Source organism: Pyxicephalus adspersus, chromosome 4, assembly GCF_032062135.1.
Source record: "Pyxicephalus adspersus chromosome 4, UCB_Pads_2.0, whole genome shotgun sequence".
Classification (NCBI taxonomy): Eukaryota; Metazoa; Chordata; class Amphibia; order Anura; family Pyxicephalidae; genus Pyxicephalus; species Pyxicephalus adspersus.
Window position 1 is genome coordinate 15,127,414 of NC_092861.1, and position 24,733 is coordinate 15,152,146.

The 24,733-nt window shown below is 38.0% G+C and overlaps 1 protein-coding gene across 5 annotated transcripts in view; it reads right to left on the reverse strand.

The window, feature by feature from the left end:
• Positions 1-24,733, reverse strand: part of KLHL29 (kelch like family member 29) — a 642,275-nt gene that overhangs the window by 350,373 nt on the left and 267,169 nt on the right. For all 5 annotated transcript variants that reach the window (XM_072407482.1, XM_072407479.1, XM_072407480.1 and 2 more), the window contains one exon: positions 6,427-6,744. In XM_072407482.1, coding sequence (XP_072263583.1) covers positions 6,427-6,684 — 258 coding nt within the window. In that variant the 5' untranslated portion in view covers positions 6,685-6,744. The remainder of the gene's footprint in view (positions 1-6,426; positions 6,745-24,733) is intronic.

A 24,733-nucleotide genomic window follows, 5' to 3' on the forward strand; every position in this document is an offset into this window, starting at 1 on the left:
GGTCCACAACAAACAAAGGGCCGGAGAATGTTACTCTTGGATATGGTGAATATTTCCACACAATGTGCTGGGTTCACCAAAGGCAAACCATAATGTTCTCATCTCATGACAGGTGTACTTCAAACCCTACATTTGTCTGTTCTGTAAAGGAACAACGGGATCCTTTTTTCTTGTTTTTTTGACAAAACAGGAATATAAAATAAAATATTCACACTTATTTTCTGTAGCGAGGACTGTAAGTGGCCAACGAATGATGTTTAGTGCAGCAGAACAATGAACATGTGTTGTGTTAGAATAAACACATAGATAGCACATAGCCAATGGAACATATGTTTGGTGCGGATGGGATGTTATTAGAGGTCCCATCATTACTAACACAAAGCTGTCTGCATATGTCAATTCTAGAGAGTGCTAGTAAAATAGAGGAAGATCAAAAGAATTCAAACAATATCATGTGGAGATGGGATCATTAGAAGTTCTCTACATTTTACAATAAAGTCTGGCCATAGATATAAAAGACAATCTAATAGTTAATAATTCTTAAACTCATTAAAGTGTTTCTCAAACCAAATCGTTATTAGGCACAATAAGGTATGTTTTGCTGTATGTGATTTCTTTACACTTTCTCCCTTGGAGATCTAACAGAAAGTTTTTGAGAATCTCCGTAAACTCAAGAAGTGTGTCCCAAATCTACCCGAACTCAGGATATGTCCCAGAAAGGGACATCTATTGGAATTTCCATCACTTCTTCTTGCAGAGACGATTTCCAGTGCAAGACCAGTATACAATATTTAACTGTATAGTACTGTAGTCTTAGACCCAGCAAAGCAGACAAAGAGGATCCTGGATTATAAATCCAGTTTAACAGAATTACAAATCCATTGACAGGTGAAGCAATCCTCATTCACTATAAACTGGCTGCATAATTTATAGTTGAAATGTAAAGTGAGTATAATATTGTATTGTGCACCTAAATCTGAATTCTTCAGCTGCCATATCAGCTGTGTTACCCCGAATCCATATGTAAACTATGTTTTGTTGGAAACCAAGTACATACTAAGCAGAGTTTTTATTGCTAAATGTGAAGTGAACCAGTCTACAATCAGCAACAGTCACAAATGGTGGTATTCAATATCTATGAGGCTTCCCCCAATAAAAGCAGCATGCAGAAGACAGATGTACTGACCTCACCTGCAATCTTGCTCAGCTGATCTTCAGTGTTGTTTCCAACACAACACAGTCACACACCTATAATGCAAAGATAGTAGCTGTGTTCTAGAAGCCCCAAATGACTTAATATCCTTATATTGGGATATGGAGGTAAGTGTCATTTAACTTATCTCACCCCAGTCCACAAGTATAAGGGCCGGTTCAGACCTCCCTTGTGATCCTGCATGGCTCCTTACGGCCAGCACCTTGCGAGCTACTTGGTCACTTTCACCACATTGTTGGTTCTTAAAGAACCAGCCCCCAAGGCAGCGGTAGCTGTAACCACCTGAAACCTCCTGGCCAGGCTGAACAAAGCCTAATGGTAAGATTTACTTTTGTTTTGTTTTTTGAACCTCTTCATAGTCTACTGTAGTGCCTGTTACCCATAGTAGGACCCAGAAAAACAAAGCAAGTTCCATAATACAGTCAATCTCAATCAGCGACAGCTGTACGTGAATCGTTCATCACTCTTAAGATCCCCGGGCAAGATAGGCTCATCTGATTGACAGGTGAGTTCTTTGGGGGTTCATGGTGACCGTTTTACAGCCAAAGTTCACTTGTTTATTTGGAATCAGAGTGCGGCCCTGACAAGCATAAAGCACACAGATGGAGTCAGGAGGTTGGAAGTAACATTTATATCTCTGTAAGCTGAAGAAAGAACAGAGATGTGTCATCACTTTGGGAGAAGACCGTACCGTCTGACCGAGTGATTGACACCTTGATTGCTGCAAAACGCAACGATTTAGACACAATTTAGTCTTGTAAAATGTGCTGTATGAACTATTCTGAGTGTTACTTACATTGCATTGACTTTTTTCTTCCTTAAGAACTTACTTTTGCCTGCATGAGTATAGATATTGTAGAAATAAAAAACGAATCACATATATTTCTGTATAATTTATCATTTCTGGAGACAGCAAATTTAAAGGCAAAGTACAAGACATAAACTAATGCAAATTTTTGCTTTGTATTGCATCCTTTAACTTTTTTTTAGGCAAACTGTATAAATAACTAACAAGTAACTACCCTGCCAGGTAGGACTGTATAGTTTGGCAGGACTAAGTAAATTTCTAAATTGGATGAACAGAAACATTTTTCATATTTCTGTAAAAAAATACAGATATTTAATTCTGATACCAATTGCAATCTATCAAAGTGAACAGAAACATTTTTCATTGGCAGGTTAAATGACCTCTATACATGTATTTCTTGGGGGCAGCATTTATATATATAAAATCTGCCATGCAGTCCTGTGACACAAAGCTGGTGCAGCCAAAGTGCAACCATACAACTGTGGCTATAAGGAGCCTCAGTACAGCAACCAAATAATGATTGACTATAGAGTAAATGTCTGTACAGATCAAAAAATATATTATTAAATATAAAAGAAGTTTTAATAAATCTTGATGAACATATCAGTGATGCCGTCACACACAGCCATAGCACAGCAATATAACCAGTTTGTACAATACCTTTAATACCAAGCAGAGCTCATAGTGCACAGAGCACGAGAACAACACTACTGACCGGGACAAGAAAAAATAAGTGGAAAAAAATTAAAGAAATTCATTTTTTATATCGTTCATTGTCATCATTGTACCTATTATTGTTTTACCTATTCTCTTCTACGGCTGGATTATTATTTGCTTAGACTGTGTAGATGGGGTTAAAACACCTTCTGAGCTAAAGCGTAGGCTGCTCTGCATTAACCACTTGCTTGTATTGCATAAAAAGCATTACAAATCTTTAGAACATGTTGCAAATAAATGTTGAAAGGTATAATTACAGAATGATTATTTTTTCCTATACATAGGAGGCTTTCTGTATTCAAAAGGGATGATCTGTCTCTGTTTTGGGATGCAATCCCCAATATGGGTCTTTTATGGTGTTTGGGATCCCGGCACTGATTGATATGGATGAACTTTTAAGCCGTTTTTTAATGCTATCATGTCAAGCATATATATAAGGGATCTAGTGTGGGGTACAGAACACCGAAACAATGTATGATCTGCCCTCCAGGAATAAGGAGGGAAGACTGGTGACAATGGTAAATACACTGCAAAGCTAAGCTTGGTTGGTAATAGGTCAAGGAATTCCACGTCAGTGTCTGATACAGCAGTAAACAGCAGATGTGAGATTGAACACAACCCTACTGAACTCAAATACTTATTTTGATGGGTGGTTACTCATAATGTGACTCTGCCCCCCCCCCCCCTCCCCCCTGAAGAGCTAAACCATCTGAGGAATCTGTAATCTTCTGAATTACATATACAGTATATAATCAACTATAAACCAATCCAAACCTTTTTAAGTACTTTAGTTTACCTTTTACCTAAATAACAAATTAACTATTTTGCTAACATTCAAGACACCAATCAACAGTAATGACAATTAAATACATTTGAATAAACACATCAAAAAACATTTTTTCAAAAGGGTGAAAAAGAAAAAGGGCTCAGTGTGTTTAACTTTTAACTTTAACAAGTCAAAGTATGTTTGAGTTGGCTATGGTGGGTCACTTGCTGTTAAGTATTTTTGTGCATTCTTGTTGGCCACCAGTAGATGGCACTGCATACTCATGTAAAGTGTGTAACATACCTTAATAATGTATCATATGGCAAGAGTTTGTTAAAGATTTTTACATGAAGAAACTTCACCTTCCACTGGTGTGATATAAATATATATAAATATAAACAATAATATAAACAGATTATTTTTCTAATGGGATTTTTAGATGAATAGAAAACAAAACATTTATACTTGAGTATATGGTAATCCCCATTTTAATGCCTCCAATTATATTAGTGGATTTAGAGTTTTGAAAGTAAAGTAAAATGTAGGGAAAACTGATGCAATGCAACATTACAATTATATATTATTCAATCATCCAATCTTCACAGTTTACTGGTCATATGCAGAAGGAGAGAGATTAATTCAAATCACCAAGGAAACACCCAAAAACAAAACCATAAGACCTTATACATAAAAATAGCTTTCATAAAATGTATACATCAATGTGTAGCACTCCAGGGCCTAGGATATATAAGAGGAATATATTGATTTTAGTAATGATTTTTTCCAGCGGGAGCCAAACATAGAACACAGATGGAAAGTAAAACAATATCTCCTAATTTGAGTTTAGAGATAGGTGCAGCTTTACAAGGTAGTTTTACAAAAAAAGGCATTTTGGTTTACTGAACCATCGAATGGAAAACAATGTCTAAATTATGTAAAAATAGACAATTTAAGGGCTCGATGTCGATGGACTTTAGTATTGCAAAACTTTCTCCATCCATATAAAGCAGCAGTAATGTAAAAATAGCTTGAGGGTTGATGCAACTTAGAAGAAGGTCAATTGCAGGTCAAAAAGAAGTCAACTTCAAGACAAGTGCACCTGTTAACGAACCTGGAATGATGTCTCAAACTAATCTCTAACACAAGCAGAATACATCTGTATTTGTACATCAATACATGTTCTAAAGAACATTGTCCACCTATTGGCATGTTTCTGATAAGTTCACTGGTATCTGAATTAACACGTAAAGAAAAAACAAAACACCCAGAGATGGATTGTACACAGATGTTTATAGTTCATTAAAGCCCAGTTGAAGCCTTGCATCTTTTTATTTTTTTTATTACCCTGTACATTTTCTTGTTACTGCTTGTTGAGCTCCTAGTTCATCTGTTTTATCAGGAAGGCAGAAGTAAGACTATGAAAATGTAGGATTACTAATTTTGTTACTACACTGCATATCTAAATATGTTATTTCAAATAGGCTTTAAAAAAGAGGCACCAAAACCACAAAGTTTCCATCACTTGGCAATAGCAGTGTTAACTTAAAAATTAAAAATGGCTTTGACATAAATTCAATCCATTCTTTAACAATGTGATCTTGCTTCATATGAGACAAATACACTTGAAATGTAATATAATATCCAAACTACGTAAAATGTTCGATTTTAATTTCCCAGCCCATCAATTTAAATGTTTTGACTTTATTCATTCCAGGTTGCACTCAGCATATTCTATGCTGCAAGTAGAACATGATTGCTTTTTCACATTCCAAACCAACTCTAAATGAAGACTAAGTTTTGCCTTGACTGCCACTTCAATTATCCCGTACCAAAATGTACCGATACATCATCATAAAATCTCACAGACGGCCCTCTCAATTATTTCAATGTTTGCAATTTCTATTGCCAAAACAACACTTGACTGTCCCAAAAATGAAATGGCTCTGTATGCCAAACTAAACTAGACATTCTCTGTATGGCTTTCTCCATTGTGTTAAGGTCAGTCTGGTATTCATCAGATTCAGTTTGTATTTCAAAGACACGACAAACCAAAATCACAAGGTAATTACACTCAAAGCCAAATGTGTGCTTCTGTCTCTTGGAGTCTGTAGATGAATCTTTACCCCCTTCTCAGCTCCATCTACTCACTCCGACCATTATAAAGTGGTTTCTCAACAGAACTAATAATCCCTTTAGAAACAACTGCTTCCGGTATCTCCAAGAGACATATGAAAGGTATCCATTAAAGCAGACCTATACTCTAAAACTAAATTCTAACAAGACTTGGTCCTCCCGACCTTTTCTTGTTGATGAGTGCAAATCAATGGCTCCCAATAGAAAATGATTTTGTCCAAATTGGTAACATTTTTACCTGACATGTATGTTGTATACCAGTCTGCCTACTGTAAAGAACCATAGAGATGGAGGAACCATGGGAGATATTCTCTAATATAATCAAGTAGTTGAAGGATTCAAAGAAAAGGTCTATTTTTGGTATCAAGAATTTATTGAGTAAAGGTCCGCTTTAATTTAGCCCAACAGTATCCACATTTAATGCCGATATGAACTTTAGGCACAATCACAGTTATAGATTCTTTCAAGATAAGTGTCAGGGTCTCTTAAAAGCTCACACCCAACCTTCTTTAACTCAACATGGAGGTTCATTTATCCATCAAAGCCACCACATTAAAACAGGTACTTCCAGATATTGGACAGGGGCCAATCACTTGGGATAAGGGAGGTGACATGACTGTCCAATGGTAAGCTCTAATGCCAACTAATGCAAAGCTTACACAGGATTTCTTGAGGCAATAATGGCAAAGAAGGTAAGTATAGGGGGTTGGGTTTGAGAAATAAAGACACCAAGAAATATGGAGTTTTCGGGGTTTCTTTCACATACAGTAATTTAGAAAAAAGTCTTACTTTGGATGCAGAAGCAGCTGCTGGATTGCTGGCAATACTCGTCACTGCATCACTGCCGACCGTCGTAGAGGTGGTAGATGCTGGTGTAGGAAGACGAGATGGTACAATGGGCAGAGGCAGTAGTCCAGGCCTGTTGTTGCCATTTCCATTGACTGTACTGTTGACGTTACTTGTGTGCATGTGATTGCCATTTGAACTCCACTCCCATCTCTCCCAGCCACCGCAGAAGTCCCTTTCGAAACGGCTGTGCCGTGACATTCTCGCCACCAGCTCACGGGCGGCTGCCTCCTTCTTCAGTCCTTCTTCTACAGAAAGCACCTGAAATGTTAAAAGGAGGATTATAAAAACCCGAACAAGCTAAATGAGAAGTCTTATTTATAGGTGAGTTCTATATGATAATTGATATGAAATCGCAGCATGCCCACTGAGTATAATGAGGGGAAAAAACTCCTATTTCCTTTACTATATAGCTGTGTAATTATTAGAAAATGAAAGTTCGCTCTTTGAAAAAGGAAAAAAGGAAAAGTTCAGAAAACAACTTGCGGCACTTCCTGCTGTTTTCATTTAGAAAATAATAAATCCTAAACCAATTACTCTTTGGCTGTCTTTTAGAGCGGAATTGTAAACCACTAGATTAACCGCATCACTGGTATCCAGAGACAAAGGAGTCCGTGATAGAACCCCAGTTAAATTTAGTAAATACAATTACGTTATGGATTGGCTTCCTTAGTATAACGAAGTGGCATTCATATGGTAATGGCTCTATTCTCTTATCACCGCAAGGTGGTCATTAATGGTCTGCATACTACCATATATGTTTAATCAATCTCAGGGCCACTGTGTCGTTCATTTAAAATTAATTGTGAGGCGAGACATCTGGTTTATTTTAGTTAATTTGTAACAGGAGCAGCAAGGCAGAAATTGTAACTACTGCTCATTAAAAGAATTAACACTTAATAGGGTCAGTCCACCAAAAAAGAATATTTTAGTCATAGGTAACGCCTGAAGACCTGAGTCACCAATTGGCATTCATTAGCCCATTACATATGGCAACAGTTGCCTGCTCCAGCAGTTTTTCTGAGCGTTCCTACTTGTTTTTCCAATGTAAATCGTAAGACATCTATGTAAATCTATGTAAAGACATATAAATCTATCTATCTATCTATCTATCTATCTATCTATCTATCTATCTATATCTCTCCCTGCCCATGTCTCTCTCCTTTTCTCTATCTACTTGTCTTGCTCCATCTCTCGTATCTATCTATCTATCTATCTATCTATCTATCTATCTATCTATCTATCTATCAATTGTAATCAAACTATCTTTCTGTCTATTTATCTCTCTCTCTCTCTGTTTATACGTCCACAAAACAATTGTAATGCCCTCCTTGTTTTCTTTATTCTTGAAAGTTCTCCAACAAAGTTCTAAACATGATCAAAATCCATCAACTCTAGAATACAATATTATTCTTAGCATGTATAAATAGCACAGATGCTGCCACCCCATGCTTCCCATATGTACAAAAGAGACTGCTGAGAATTTGGACATGTTTTATACCCAGTAACTTATGTACAACCCCCGAGGTGGAATGTCTTAGCGCAGTCGCTGCGTCTGCTCATTGCACAAATGGAATTTGAGGCCATTACACAGTAACTGACTAACTGCATACACCGCTAACATCTCAATATTAAATACAAGGATCATAAAAATCAGAATTTGACTTTAAATGCCTGCCACCCCATAGCTATTTCTATGAATAATACTGCAAATTTATCAAGGATTTCTTAGACTCCTGCTCCTTATGAAGTTGTAAAATGACATTGAAATTCTTTTTTTTTTTTCAAGGATGCAAAACATTCTAATGGCAAACGAATTGTCAGTGAAAACAAATGCAGTTCACCAACTGAAACACCTTGAGATGAATAGCGCATACTCTTCAATAATAAGTCCTATTGTCACTTATAGAAATTTGAGTTCTTTTTACAGACATATGCTGTGATATGAATGAAAACAAAAGCAGTTGCTCTCAAATCCTGCCATTGTTCCTTCATTTTTACATTCTCTGCCTGTACAGTATTTGTTCTGCTTTCTTTATTTCCTATGTTATCCTTTATTATTTTTTAAAATCTTTATACTGCCTTGTCCTTCTGACGCCACCCACTTCTTTATTATTATAATTATTATTATAATTACTTTTCTTGCCATAGGTTGTGTGTATGTGTACAATGTAGCTGGATATATCCCAATCTCGAGGTAAAACAGTCATTCTCTCAATAACAGCAAACTTATGTTTTCTCCCTTCTATTTGATTGCATTCATCTCCTTTTTTATTCTTCTGATACAGCTTACTGGTACAGGGACTGAAAAAATGCCTCTTTTAAAAATGGATAGTAAAAGGAAAAGTGGAAGACCTATGTGTTAATCATTCTGCTCTTTATCAGTATACTTCCAGAAACTAGTTCTTTGTGCTGCTTTCTTGGTTCCTTGCTATGGTATGCAATTGCTTGCTATGTGGGAATGATGGAAGCGTCATTTAAAAGTGGGTTGTGCCCTACTGAAACATTGCTTATTGAATGTTTACTTATACATGATATCACCTTTTGCACTATTGTACAGTGCTGGGTAGTATGTTGGTACTTTATAAATACAGTTTATTAAAAAAAAGATAATAATAATAATAATAATAATCTTTAAAATTCTTAAAATGACATCTCATATCTGCAGCAGAGCTGCGGGGGTCCAGGATTTACCCTGATGCTAATTCACCTGTAGCTATGCCAATATTTACAAATATTATGAATAATAGAAATCCCATGTTTGACATTGTTGCATGCCAAAAAACATATGGAACTAAACAGCATGAAAAACGAGCATTCATCCGATAAGTAATAATAGTGAATAAGCAGAATAAATAACACAAATTAAAAATGCTGAAAAATATTAAATAACCAAATTCAAGCCATAAAAATAGCCCCCCTGAATGATGGATGATGACATAATAGCATACTGTAAGACTATCAACATTCCCTCCAATTAACACTTTCACTGATTTTCAGCCTTGCTGTGCCTTCTGCGTATTTCTCCTGAACAAAAATAACTCTTGAAAAAAGATGGTCACACTCAGTATTTCTTTATATGTTCACATTGTAGGTGCGCATTATTTATAGCCAGGGAAGAAATAAAATTAACCAAGCTGAAATGTAATTCCAGATGTAATAGGAGAAAGTGCACACGACAGAAGGGAAGAAGGAGGCAGGAGATAAGGTCTTCTCCTTATATTATACCATATGTTACACTTTTTATCTAAGAAAAATAGTAGGAGTATAAATATTGCGTGTAAACATGCCACCGCTCCGATATGGCGTGCTGGGAATTAGCATTTCTGCCTATTTACCTTCCCCCCGAGAATTAAACCAAGTACAGGTTATATACATGGTTGGGTACATGTAAGGATCAGAGCTTTGCTTTATCTTTTCATGCAAAATATAGTATCATTTTGTTTTCATACATACGTGAATAAACAATGCAAACAAATAATTACATTTTATGATCTAGGTATAATAATATACCGGTAATTGCACTAGTTTACTGGTTTTAGGCACATAAAACGGGTGCTGGTGCAGGTAAAACTTGTGGCTTCCCCAAAAACAGAATCCCCTACATCAGGGGTCAGCAAACTTTTTTGGCTACTAGATCATTTTAGGAGGTCAAGAAGGCACACTAGGCCAGACTTTCTCGCGAGTCCTGTGCTGATGGCTCCGCCCCCCACCAGGAACACCCCTGAAGGGAAATCCCTTTCCCCCACAATGCATATGGAGAAGAGGGTATGTCCCCTTACCCTGGCGGCGGAAGTGTTAACGCCGGCCACTGTATATAGGGAAGGGAGGCATAACAAGGAGGCTCAAGAACTCCGGAGCCGTGGGTTCCTTACCCCTGCCGGATGGGATTAGGCCGGATCGACTGGTGGGCGTTAGGCTGGAACGGACTACTGGCTAGGCCGTATCTGGCCTAAGGGCTGGTGTTTGTCTACCCCTGCCCTACATATTCTCTTGAACTTAATAACTTCCCCATGAGTTCATGGGGTGTATTCACTGGCTCTCCAACAGAACTTGTGTTGGGTGAACTTAATGACTTATCAACAGAGTTTAAGGTGGGTGTACTAAATAGCCCTCCAAAAGTTTGAGTTGGGTGTATACTTATCAACAGAGTTTAAGGTGGGTGTACTAAATAGCCCTCTAAAAGTTTGAGTTGGGTGTATGCTTATTAACAGAGTTTAAGGTGGGTGTACTAAATAGCCCTCCAAAAGTTTGAGTTGGGTGTATGCTTATTAACAGCGTTTAAGGTGGGTGTACTGAATAGTCCTCCAAGAATTTAAGTTGGGTATACTCATTGGCTCTCTGACAGATTTTAGGTTGGAGGTACTCACTGACCCCCCAACAGAGTTTAAGCTGGGTGTACTCATTGGGCCTGATTTATTAAAGCTCTCCAAGTCTGGAGAAGATACACTTTCATCAGTGAACCTGGGTCATCCAGCAAATCCAGAATGGATTTCCTAAAAGTAATTTGCTATTTGTTAGCAATGTTTTCAATCCTGGACCAGATTTATTCTCGGGTTTGCTGGATTGCCCAAGTTCACTGATGAAAAAGTAAGTCCAGCAAACCTGGAATGGTTCTGGTCCAGGATTGAAAACATTTGCTAACAACTATCAAATGCATTCCAGGTTAGCTGGATCACCCATGTTCTCTGATGAAAGTGTGTCTTCTCCAGCCTTGGAGAGCTTTAATAAACCAGGCCCATTGTCTTTTCAACAGAGTCTGGGACAGTTTGACTAACGGGAGGATAAAACGTCACAGACACACAACACAATGCACATCAGTGAATCAGGCCAGCCAAAACATAGCTGATAAAGACATTTCAAGGCTGCTTTTTCCTGGCTATTGACCATCCAAACACTAAATACTCACACTTCAAGACCATGGACTGTAATGGAGCTGTACGGAGACCTCATGAAATTAACTGCCCAAACAGGCTTTCCATCACCTGCTGACTCTCAGACATTTACTGACCCCTAAAGCACTTCATGAACATCTTGAATAGTCCCTTTGAGGTTACATTTTGGGTACTTTGTGGAATCTGTCAGCTTCAGTGACACAGACGCCAAATCATGTTTTCTTGAGTTTCAAGTGCAGAAGTTATCAATCAGGGAAATGTTTTGGTAAAAACTTCTGCACCACAAAGCACTATGACGAGTTGCTGAGTATATGTGCCAGGGCAGTCTCCATGTCAGACTCTTGTAATAAATATCTGTTTTGTCCCCAGTTTCCTAAATTTGGATATATTGGGCCTGATTTATTAAGACTGGAGAGGATACATTTTCATCAGTGAAGCTGGGTGATCCAGCAAACCTGGAATGGATTTCTTAAAAAGTCATTAGCTATTTTTTTAGCAAATGGTTTCAGTCCTGGACCAGTTCCATTCCAGGTTTGCCGTGTCACCCAGCTTTATTAAATCTGGTCTGATATACAGTACTTGTCGACATATTGGAAATATTATAGGGGACACTTAAGTGGCTGCTGAAGGAGTTCACCACTTTGATATCATATGGCTTCTGTTATTGTCATATAACTGTTATATCATTTTTCGTATATTATTATAATTATTGCCAGCTTTAAAGCTCCGACCTTAACCACCCTAGCCTAGTGATAGCAAGATAGTTTTTCATGCAGGATTAAAAAACAAATGAAAACATTGGTTGTGACAATGCAGACACGTTGCACTCCTTTACTTTATTATTTCTGTTTCCAAACAAATGTTTGTCACCCTATATGAGAATCTTAAGTTACATTTCCAAACATGACCTACAAATGATCTGTCTATAGCAACTGTAGTTGGAAACACTCGTGTTGGTATGTACAGTCCCCGTGCTTTTGTGACCCTCTCACTATTCAACACATCCGTGTTTTTAGTAATGGATCCATAATAATAATAATACCATATTAATGTATGGAAGAGGAATAGATAGGAAAGCTTTATTTCCAGGAAACAAGTACAATGACACAATAAAGTGCCAGTTAGGAGACACTGCAACTGTGCACGTCAGAACAGTCACTGAATCTACCATGAGGAATGGTCTTCACCATTCTTCTGACAATACAAGTCATTCTGTTCTACTACAATCAATAAAGTGTACGTAAAACCAATCATTGTTTTTAGATACATATGAAAGTTATGTCATAGTTGTGGATTGATAATGTACTATATTTGCATTTTAAATATTTTATTACCCAATGCGGCCAGATTTGAGAAGCCGTTCACAGTATTTCTTAGCAGAATGGCAGCGTCTTATCACATTATGTGCTATGCAAATTATTCTCATACCCCATGAGTGCAAATCCAAAAATACATTGCAGTAAATTATAGGTGCACTTTAATGCAGGCGGTGATTTGGTAACTCAAAGTAATCAGATATCAGTTTTCAGCCGTTGTCATTCAAGAGTACATGAGGCCCAGAGGATATATGAGTCATACAAGGTACCCCATCCAGTATGGCTGATCAGGGATCTACATTCTGCCAGCTTGGAAAGAACTACATACCTGTAAAAAGAAGAAGTTCTATGTTTTCTATGGCCATCACTAGTGCTGTTTGTTGAAAAAATTGCCTATATGTTGTTTGAGGTATATGACTTGTTTTACTGGTCAAAAGCCTGGAGCTACCCAACACAATGGTAACCCCTGTCGGCTTGTATGTCCTGTAGTTCCATATGACAAGAGGCAGAACATAAAGGAACTCGATATTGGTACAGGTAGATACAGGTAGAGTCTTTCATCACAGGTATGTAATTACAGGGTCTCTCTATCCCTCTCTTTAGTTTGTCCAATCAAACTTTCATACCTACTTGGATAAAAAATAGAGTGATTACTTTCAGGATTGACTCAAGAGTTCTCACAAGAAAATGACTGAGACGTAATAATGCCAATGATGTAAAAAAAGGAGACTAAAGCTCAACCTGCTGGCTGCAAGAATACATAAAGCTGCCATTTATATTGCATTGTAATGCAACAAACTGCAGTTTGAATTGCATATAGATAAGTCCTTTTATTTGAACAAGTTTCCCAATGCACCATATGCAGGAAATGTGTGCATGCTGCACTTTTAAATGCACGGTACAGCAAGAATTGCATTGTGTTGGCTAGGTGCATTGGTGGTGCATTAGGAACAAATGGCAAACCAGTGCACCAGCTCAAGTATTATATGCTGCTTTTAGGCAAATAAATGTTAATGTACCACACAGATGGGAACAACTTCTTAGCACATGTTCAGATTTTCAAGTGACACTAATTCAGGTCTATGGCGACAACAGGCAGCAAACCATTCCTGGATGCTAGATGTAATGTCCGCACAAATATCTGATGTATAAGATAAGATAATAAACAGACCAGTCCAGAGTGACCCCTTTCTTGCAAGAGTTTTCAAGCATCAGAACGGTTTAGATCTGCTTGCAAATACCGCTAGTCTGAGAATGCCCTTGCTGGCACAATCATCAGGTAAGAAACTGTGCAACAAGTTCACAAAATTCATTTTCTTAAGAAAAACTGAATACAAAGAGGCAGGATGATAAACATAAGAAAAATTTCTGAGACTTACTGCAACCTCCTAACCTGCTTTACTTTCTAACAGCCAAGCAAATAAATGTCTGCAAGTTAACAGCTCCTGTTTATTCTCCACATCTTGCATGTGTTTGTTTCTTTTCTGTTTTATTTGTTTCAGTCTATCTTCCCCTAAGAGGGTTTGGATAGACGCTGGTTGTTTAATGAATTATGCGGCTTATCTAGTATATGGTAATGATATTGTTTATTTGTTTACTGAATGAATCCTTGTTCCTATTTACCAATAATCAAAGTAAATATACCACAATAAATATGTACCTTAAATGAATGCTTAATCGTATGTGTATGGAAGCGATAGGGCAACCCTGACCACAAGCTTTGAATGAGTTAGGGAAAGTAATGCTCGGACCTTTATTAAGTATAAAGAACAGATTTGTACAGGAACCAAAAGAAAATTGGAAGTTTTTTTTTTGGATTATATTATACTTTGTGTGATGTAGACACAACAAAAAGTTAGAAGAAATCTCTCCAAATGGAGGTAAAATCACCATAGGTATCATAGGAGAATTGTCACCACTAAAAGATTTCCCTTTCTTTTCTTTCCTTTAGGAAACATTTAGGTTTTCCCTTACTTTTGGGTTTGATTGTAGTTACATTTTAAAGCCTTTCCCAAACTTTTTAACATGAGAAACCCTTGAATCAACTTTCAGGTCTATCAGGGAATTCTTACTATAATTATTATATCCACAGCTCACAGTATATTAGCATGGTAGTCATTAGGAAGAATTCCTTACATTGCTGACCAGTGAGAAGAATGTCACCCTTACAGATTGCCAAAAAGATGTTTGGTGTCACTTGAACTGATCCGAGAGGCACACATTGCTCTTTGCTCAAGGGACCCCTAGCAAACCCTGAAGGAACCCTGGTTAAGAAACACAGCTCCAAAGCAGATATAAAACACACGTACTTCTGCAGCTCTGGATGTAGATACTCACATATAACCTGATAGCAGTTTCCTACAATCCCTGTACAACAACACTGAGGTATGAGCGGTAGTACCGTGTTTCCCCGATGATAAGGCAGGGCCATCAAATAAGACAGCCCCCCCTTTTTAGAGAAAAATGAAAAATAAGCCCCCCCCCCCCGCAAATAAGGGGACAATGAATGGATCAGATTAATCAGAAGGGGACAATGATTGGCACAGATTGATCAGAAGTGGACATGAATGGCACATGATTGACAACAATAACTGTGTACTGTAGTCTTCTTCATGGGTAAATAAGGCATCCCCCTGAAAATAATCCCTAGAGCATATTTTGGCCTTCAAAAAAAATAAGACAGTGTCTTATCATCGGGGAAACAGGGTAGCAGCATAAAGAGCCAATCCATCCATTTGTTCAGACATGATGCATGCTGATAATAAGAAAGGTGACAGATATATGAACACAAATATCTGGTGCTGCTTCCCCTTTCACTGTCTAGTTGCAGGCTGAAGCCAGTCAATGGCAACCTGGGCTCAGAGGAACCCTGTAAAAAAACTGCTGGCCTTCAGACAGGTGACATCTAGAGGCTGAGAAAAGCACTGTTAATAAGCCCCTTTACCAAAGAAAACATTGCAGCCATTTTTGGTATTGTACCTTTTCACTGGCTATCCATTAGCCACATGACTTATAATCAGATTAGTTTCACAGAAGAGTAAGGATTATATTGCAAAAACTTTTCAGGGCTAAACAAGGACAAGAAATACACAGCTATTTCTATATATCGCTCCTCCGCTGGATTGATGAGTAAAATATGAGTCCTTGAAAACCTATATTTTGCATGATTTTCTTTAGCAAGCAAAGGATGCCTCACTCATCACTCATGTGTTCATCGGTGTCATTATTTATCAGATTTTCAGCATTATCTCTCTGTTGCATTTATCTTATTCCCCAGCCCCTGAAGTGGTTAAAACATTTTGCTTACCATTTTTCTTTAGAAATTCTTCTTTTTAAGTAACATTCACTCTTTGGAACTTACCGTAAAAATCAATTTACAGTGTGCGCTCACCCGTATAATCACTTGATATACTTTCGCCTTTCACTTAAATGTTTATACTGGTAATATTTAATGTTTTAAGGGATAAACTGTAAAAGTGGTGGTGTGACTTTCTCTTGTCTCTAGAACCTTCTGTACAGAGTTCTATAAAAACGTATGCAAGGAATGACAAAGTACGGAGAAGAATGGCGGGCAATGCTCCCAAAGCAGCATCAAGATTGGAGATTCTGTGATTTTAATTTTGATGGGGCATTGGGAGATTGTTCCTGATTTGGTTACTTTCTGATAATAGGCTAAACAGATTTCTCAAAAATTACTAAATATATTTATATAGATAGATAGAGAGAGAGAGAGAGAGAGAGAGAGAGACAGCTATTGTTTGCAGTAATTTTTCAGTCCTTCCAGGTTGATTGATGGCCTCTATCCAGCAAACATTGGAATCAGGCCAAAGTCAGAAACAATTTTTCTACAAAAGGTAATAATAATAAAATAGAAAACATTGCATCAGGAGTCTAAGGGTGCGTACAGATGTCAAATAATTGTTGCCCCAGATAAATGGGGTCCTCGGATGTTGCTCATCAATCAATCCCAATAGACTTATCACTGATCGATTGGGAATAGGGATAGTGCCGCTCGCTCATCCTTCCGCCTCTCCATAGAACAGGGCTGTGTGTACAGTGCTCATTCATCTCTCACTGGAAACAATCACAAAAGACAGCGACAGTGCTCTTATTTGTGTAGATAGCCTAACACTATTCTTTCCCGTCAGGCAGCACTGTAGTCTTTTCCTATGCTCCAATATTATGACTAAGATGCAGTGGCAACAACAAATCTGCTTTGAAGATGAAGCAGAGAAGACATCAGTTTGCTTTTTTTACTAATACACAATTAAAATGATTCCAAAACTGAAACACGAACTACAGGGATTTGAGATCAGATTGGTCAGTGGCACAAAAATCAGCAAAAACCAGCACTGACCTCCACCAGCCAATGGCCTAAACCAGGGGTCAGCAAACTTTTTTGGCTACTAGGCCATTTCAGAAGGTCAAGAAGGCACACTAGGCCGGACTCTCTCTCGAGTCCCACGCTGCTGGCTCTGCCCCCACCAGGAACACCCCTGAAGGGAAATGTTAACGCCGGCCGCGGTAAATAGGGGAGGCATAACAAGGAGGCTCAAGAGCCGCATGCAGCTCGGGAGCCACAAGTTGCCGACCCCTGCCAGCTGGGATTAAGCCGATTGACCAGGGGGGAGTTACGTCGGAACAGACTACTGGCTAGGCTGTATCTGCCCTAAAGGCCGGAGTTTGCCCACCTCTGGCCTAAACAATGGGTATACAGGTGATGTTCACATCGACATTAATCTTGGCCCATCCAATCAACATAGAAGAAGATCACAACTAGGAAGAGAAAAAAAAAGAAGATAGAGACGCCCTGCAATGAAACAGGGACAGGTGGGTATAGCAGGGTTTAATTCTGCTTTAATGCTTAAAAAGCAAAAAACAATTCTTATGGTATATTTCATAGAACACAATGAACAAATAAAGTTTACTTGCACTTTGACTCATTCCTAATCTACAAAAAAAAATGAAAACTATGACTGGAGCTACTTTAGAGGAGGCCAGCATTCCTAATGAAACAAATATGGATGTTGACCTTTCCGATCTTCTAAAACATGCTGGCTGTCTCGTAGACCCTTTGGCTTCAATGTTGCCTAAATCACTGACCCACACACAATTTAATAAATCCAATGCATTGGCAGCCAGGCAAGCGGCTTCTTCTGAAACCTGTACATTTGTCTCATAATAGAACTCCTTTAAATGCAAATCATTCATATTTGACTGGAGCCCGTATTGCTAAGTCAAGAGCCCGTTCCATTTTGTAAGCCCTAACAACGCGGAGAAGAGTTGTGAGCCGCTTTATTTGCTGAGATGGTAAAGGGCAAAGTACCAGATGTTTCATTATGAGGAATAACACGCAAGCAATTGATCTCTGGCATGAGAGCCGGTTGGAAGTCACAACAGTGGAAAGAAATTCAGCATAATCGAGCATGCAGAAAGGTCTTTTGTCAGGATATTTTATGTATAAAAGTATTTTTCAGCACACTGTGTTATTTATTTACGTCCTTTGTTTACATCTTTGGATTTAGGTTTATGTGGCGAAATTCACACCTGCCACGAGCAATCTTCCAGACAATAAATTGTAAAACAGTCCGCCATGTTTCATGCTCCAAGACAAATGGTGGCATATTTCTTTCTGTGTGTCAGGGAATGCCCGGTGCTGGGAATGATGCATGTGTGGGATTGTGTCGAAAAAACATGAATATTTTTTGTGCGGGATAATGCAAGTGATGTGAAGTCTTTTCGTAAGATGAATTATCAACTTCAATCGAGTTTGTGCAAATCTTTGTACACATCACTACGTAAAGGAGACCTATATTAAAAATAAGGGGGCTTCCATTGCTAAAGCCTCCAAAATAATAGTTACCTGGCCATATATTATTTCAAAATACTTATGAACTTGATTAGGTATAAAACCTTATTACTTTGGATGGTCATTTCCATATATTACAGGGTCAGTTTATAATGCACGGAATATGACTTTCACGGAATTTTTTTCTGGTGGAGCATTTTCTACGGGTTTCAATGGCAGGGATTGATTCTCCATCAAGAAGATTGCCCATTAATTATAATTTATAAACAGACACCTAGGAGTGCCTTTTGGTTAGGCACGTAACTGACTCATGGATAATTTTTAAACTGCTTGTGTTCTCCACAAAATAACACCATCAGCAGTAACTCTCCTCTATAACATTCATCTGATCTGCATCGTAAATTACAGTAAAGGTCCATGAAAGGTTTTCATCTTTGCTCTAGACTTCTAATGTTTAAAAATAAATCATTAGACATAGAAATGTGTCTGGTTGGGCTTGTGTCTACTGGATGGCTGCCCATGGCCTGTAACGGTGGTATCAATGTACCATGCACATTTTCACAGTTATTTCTAACCACCGGAGTGCGAGCATCAAGTCTTCTTCTGTTCTGAAGACTCCCGTACAACAATCCCTGTACTGATCTCCTGCAAAAGCAGCCATGTGCTGTCATAACCTTGATGGAACCCGATTAATAGACCCTTTGTGAGTGAGCTATATGTGTCTTAAAACGCCGGCATGCACAGTGGGATATAATTTGATGTAATTTCTGTGAATGAGCAAATGTAAGTTTTCCTGCATAAAGCATACTGAGCTGAATGCATAAAAGTGACATTTTATTAAAAACAACAAATAATAAACCTGCCTTAAAACCTGAGCAATTGCACCAACTAAAAATAGCTAAGTAAAAAAGAATGTTTTAACCACTGACATACATGCAGGAACTTTTTATTTCTATACTAATAATTGGAATTGAATCTAAAATGAATCGGGTTTACATCATCGTGACTTTGGAGCGCTGAACTAAATTGAACATTAATGTAGCAATGTGGCACTAAGGAACAGGAGAAGAAGGTCATACAGTTTCAAATTTGAACAGATCCCAATAATTGTGAAACTTTATGACTTTCTTCTTCTGTGCTGAAGCCTAAGTGCCTTGTCACTATATAAATATATATATATATATATATATATATATATATACATATATATATATAACAAAAGGCTGTAAAAAATGATGTAAAAGGAGTGTCAGGGCTGATAAAGGAAACAGGGAGCTCAGAGAGAGCTAAGGACCAATGAGATTCCCTTTATAGGCATGAAGCCTCCTCTGTTGGCAAAATTCAGTCTGTCAAATTTAAAAAAATGTTTGGCTTAAACAGGCCGGGTGCAGCCTGGTTCATTTCTTAGGTACCCCTATGTTGTAGTTAGCATGGAGAGTCAAATATATCACCAGGACAGAGGAAAATCAGTTATTAATCCTGCAGCTCAGCTAAATTAAGTCCAACTAAGACTTTATACAGCTACTTGAATGCAGGTGGCAAATAGAATGGTTAAGTGGAAGTAAATATATACCAGGGAGTGAGGCCTTGACTTCAGCTGGAAAACAATATACAGGGTATATATACCTATATATATATATAATAAAATATAAAACATTAATAATATAAAATATATTATATAATAATATGAATGAATGGCTTTTTTTTAATTTTTTTTTAATTTTAAAAGCTTTGCCAACACGTTTCAGGGTTTCAGTATGTATTCACTTCATCAGGGCTGTAAATGACAATGTGAATTATTGTTTTAAAGTAACATGTTATATCAATAATAACAGGTTCAGCATGTGTGCATCTTGGAAAAAGGGCTTTGAAGTCAGTGGCAGAAGCCAAGGAGAGGGTGGCAGAGGAAGCAATTGTGACTACCATAGGCGAACTCCCTGAGAGATGTGCACTGGCCTAACTCCAACCAGTTTTTCCCCACTGCCCTTTTCTTCTGCTCTCCATAGCTCTCTCTTTCTAGACTATTCTCCTATTTTTCTTTATGACCCCTGCCGAAATTCATTCAATACATTCAAGAAAATGTACCCACTCCACAAGTTGTCACACACACCTGCATGTTCACAATTAAACCAATAATGAACACCGCAAGGGAACGGACTATCTCTGGGGCCCATACCTGCACTCTAAAGGGGAAACTCTGCTTAACCGAGCCGAAATATGGCTCTATTAGCCAGAGCATAAGCAACTCGAAGAGACAATTTCAGCCTCTCGGTTACATTTGGAATTCTGAATTTCTGTCGCTAGATCTGTTAATGAGACGCACAAGGCATGGAAAGCACATTTGCTATGGCGAGATAAAAAATTAATAACCAGAGCACAATAGACAGAGATATTCTGAGCAGAAATGGGAGATTTTGTGATGCTGAATTTTAAGGACGTTTTCAGAATTTAATATTCACATCTGCTGTCACAAGCCATTAACTACTTACATTTTAGCAGTAAAGGACTTTCCGCCTATTCTAAACTGAACTACCATTCTCGTGCTGCCGACAAGAAGCATGAAAATTAAAAGGTTACTCCTCCCAAGCATAAAGAGTTAAATATATATTTATATAGGTATTTGTTTTATCTGTCAAAAGATTCACATATTTTATGAACATTTGCAACTGTAGAGCATTTAAAGGTTGACAGTACTTTTTCACTGCTTGAAATTCTGCAAACTGCATGCCACTTCCCCTCCTTCTGCCTGCCTTGGTTGAATTTAAAGCTGAACTCCAGGCAAACATAAATACACAAGCTAAATACACACATAGGAACTGTTAACCTGTCAAAGGTGTTTTAGTCCATTATGTTATAACTTATTCATCTTAATGAGCAACTTTGGAAGCACAAACCTGGGATGCCCAGTATATGAATACTGACTTCTGGTTGCAGAGTCAAAGCTTTGGCATGCCTGCTCCATCCCATACTATGCAGCAGTTGGACACACATTTCAAAAATGGGGGCTTGTGTAGGATCTGACTTTAAAGCTGAAGTCATAATTTGCATACTGAGCTCTTCAAATGTTCTAGTTAGAGAAAGGCAAGTAAAGGAACTTTACCGTGTCTGCTTTTGACCCCCTTCAGTAATCCAAACATATGCATGATTTACATCTCCTCATTCTCATTATACAACTTCATAGCACAAACTGCGGTTATAGAGGGATTAATCTAAGTGATTATTTCGGCATTTCGAATGACTTTGAATGCAAAATATTTCCAGATTTCTTTTATGCACAGCATGGGCGTTTTACAGTGCAGACTCCCCTGACATTTTACAAAGAAAATGGGGTGTACAGAAAAGATATACAAAGTCGCTTTTTAAGAAAAAAGGAAAAGAATTGACTGTATCCGGACAAAGAAAAAAGCAGGACCAGTGTGGAGAGAGACAGTATCTCTTTAATGTATTTAAAAGAAAATCAACTGGACCAGGATAACTGTACAAAAAAAAACTATCATAGGGCATTCATTGGTACTCAAAGACTAAGAAAGATTAAAACACAAGCTGGTAAATGAAAGATAACTATTGTCTTTGTAATGAAAGTAGCAAACCCCAAAATGTTTGGGGAGAATAAGGAATTGGAGCTGAACATGATATCACCCTCATTTTTCAAGATTTAATAGCCAATATAAGTGATCATATTAATTGCTTGCCATGGTAGTCAGCAGATTTGACAAAAGTAGGCAAGAGTCCATCTTAGAAGGAAGGCAGAGCAATCATAAACAGAGTTCTCCCCAGGCCTTTTTAGCTGGGCGCACCACCAAGCACTTTTCAGCACCCACCTGGCTGTTTTTGGGTGGTTACTAAAGAGTTTGGTCACAATACAGGGGCCGCCACCCACCTACAATTTCTTCCCAACCGGCTTAAAAAAATTTCTGGGTTGAGCACTGATAAACGCTAACTAATTTCAGAGTCTTTGAAGAACATCTAAAAGGACCTCATCTAAAACAGACTTAAACATCCACACCTTGCTAGAACACTGACCTGTGATCAATATGCAAATCAAGAAAGTCATAGAAAAGTCAGTGCCCCAGATCTGCATCTTTGCTTGGGGTCAAAGACTCAAACATGGAGGCCAGAGAGTAAGAGTGATAGCCTGCCAACTATCAAAAGGAGAGGTCAGCAATGGCAGCCTCTATGTTCCTTTTATGACAGGTTTACTTTAAGTGAAGATTAATGATGGTGAAGTGAGCAAACTTTGCAGCCAGAACAGATAAATGTGAAGCTGGACAGTAAGAGAAAGTCAATATAAGAATGATTTCCAGACGCACACTGCAGACATTAGACAATAAGAAATCCTTGACCAGAAGATATTGCAATCAATATTATTGCTTACTTTGTACACAGGAGATGTATTTTGTCTAGGAATAGCTACAGTTTATCATAAACACATCACTGGAGATGGATGGGAAACCAAAAAGCAGTGCAATTAGCTTATTATTGTAAACCGGTTCAGAACTGTAGATATCAATTAGTTAGGATGGGAAAATAAAAGAATTGAAAATCTGCCAACTACACCAGGCTTATCATATAGCGGGGAATAAAAGCAGCCTTATACTAGTCAACCTTTTTAATGGATTAGAAATTAGATTTAATATAAACATTAAATCTAAGGATATTGAATCAATATATTGATGAACCATTGATTGGGAAAGCCTGTTCAGTCAATCAAGTGGCTGCTCTCCACTGCAACCAGTCAAGTGCTGTATGAATTGAGCATGGTCATTGGGAGCGATCCCCACCATTTTCTATTATAATATGGCTTCCCCCAGTTATGAGTAACAGGAGTTATAAAGAATTCCGACTCTGATCTCTTTAGAAACATGACAATAACCACAAAAGTGGCGATCAGGGGTGGGAAAAAAAAGGAACTGTAAATCATGAAATCTGCAAATATCAAAGTAGAAAACACAATCTGGAGATATGTCTGGAACATTTCTACACACATGGCTGTATACTCTCAATGGGTATTTACTGACATGTCTTCTGATCAGAATCCCAATGATCACTTGCAATTGTTGAACTCATGTCGGATTTGATCATTTAATGACATTGGAGGTGAAAGCATCCCATGTTCACCCGGGATAAATTCCCATAAAATTTAAAAAAAGTATACAGACTTGTACATCCATTGGGGCCCATAACCCACCACTGGATCAAACCCAGTGAACCCATTGAACAGGGAGGGAAAGAAGAGTACCTGATAGAGAACATACATCAGATCCAGTAGAGAGAAGTCCAGCACAAGTTCAGAACAGATAGTAAATACGTGACTCTGTCCTAATAATCTTTATATTTTATGTCCTCAAACGCAGGCAAATCTCATCTGATGAAGTCTGATTGGATCAATTTAGCTTGGTAACTGCAGAGAGAGGAATGCCAACACTTGTAGAATATCACATCTAATGCTATTTCACAAGGCTCCATAATGAATTCTAATGATATATTTGCTTTGATTATGATCTATGTACTTTTCTGAAGGATGGACTGTGGGCTCATCTCTCATGAGGCATCCACAAGCAAAGCTCCTTAGCAATATATTTACTTGAGCGAATTACTTAGCTCCTAATTACATCTTGATTACTTGATTAATTACAAGTTAATCTGTGATCGCCAACTAAATTATCACAAGTGAAAAACTGAGAAAAAAGTATCACACGGGCCCTTGTAATGAAGCAACTGCAATGTCTAAGTGCCGAAACCCTTTGCAACCAGTTAGAAATGATCTTGATTTCAATATTGTCAGATGTGATTGGTTGCTGTGGGTGATTGGACTAAACATGTGTATAGTTTTGCCTAATGAAAGGGATATTCTACACAATTATTGTTTTTGACAAATAATGGAAAGTGCATGCTGATGTTCAATGTCTCATGAATTCCAGGGTTGATACAGCTGGCCTATACAGGTGGGCACAACTCTACCTGGTGCATTTCCTGGGATAGTGGGGCCAACAGTTGGGCGTAAAAGTGTTGGAGCAAAATCAGTGAGACTCCATAGTTAGGTAAATCAGCCCTTGCCTGGATGTTCCCTTTTCCAAATGTTGCATTTGTGATGTGCCATATTTCAGCAACTGGGTTACATCTACCAATAGGTTTTTGGGGATGTGGGAGCAAAGCTACAAGGAATACGTATAAACTACCTAGCCGCGATTCAATATTTGGACCTCAACGTTGTAAAGTGTGAATACTGA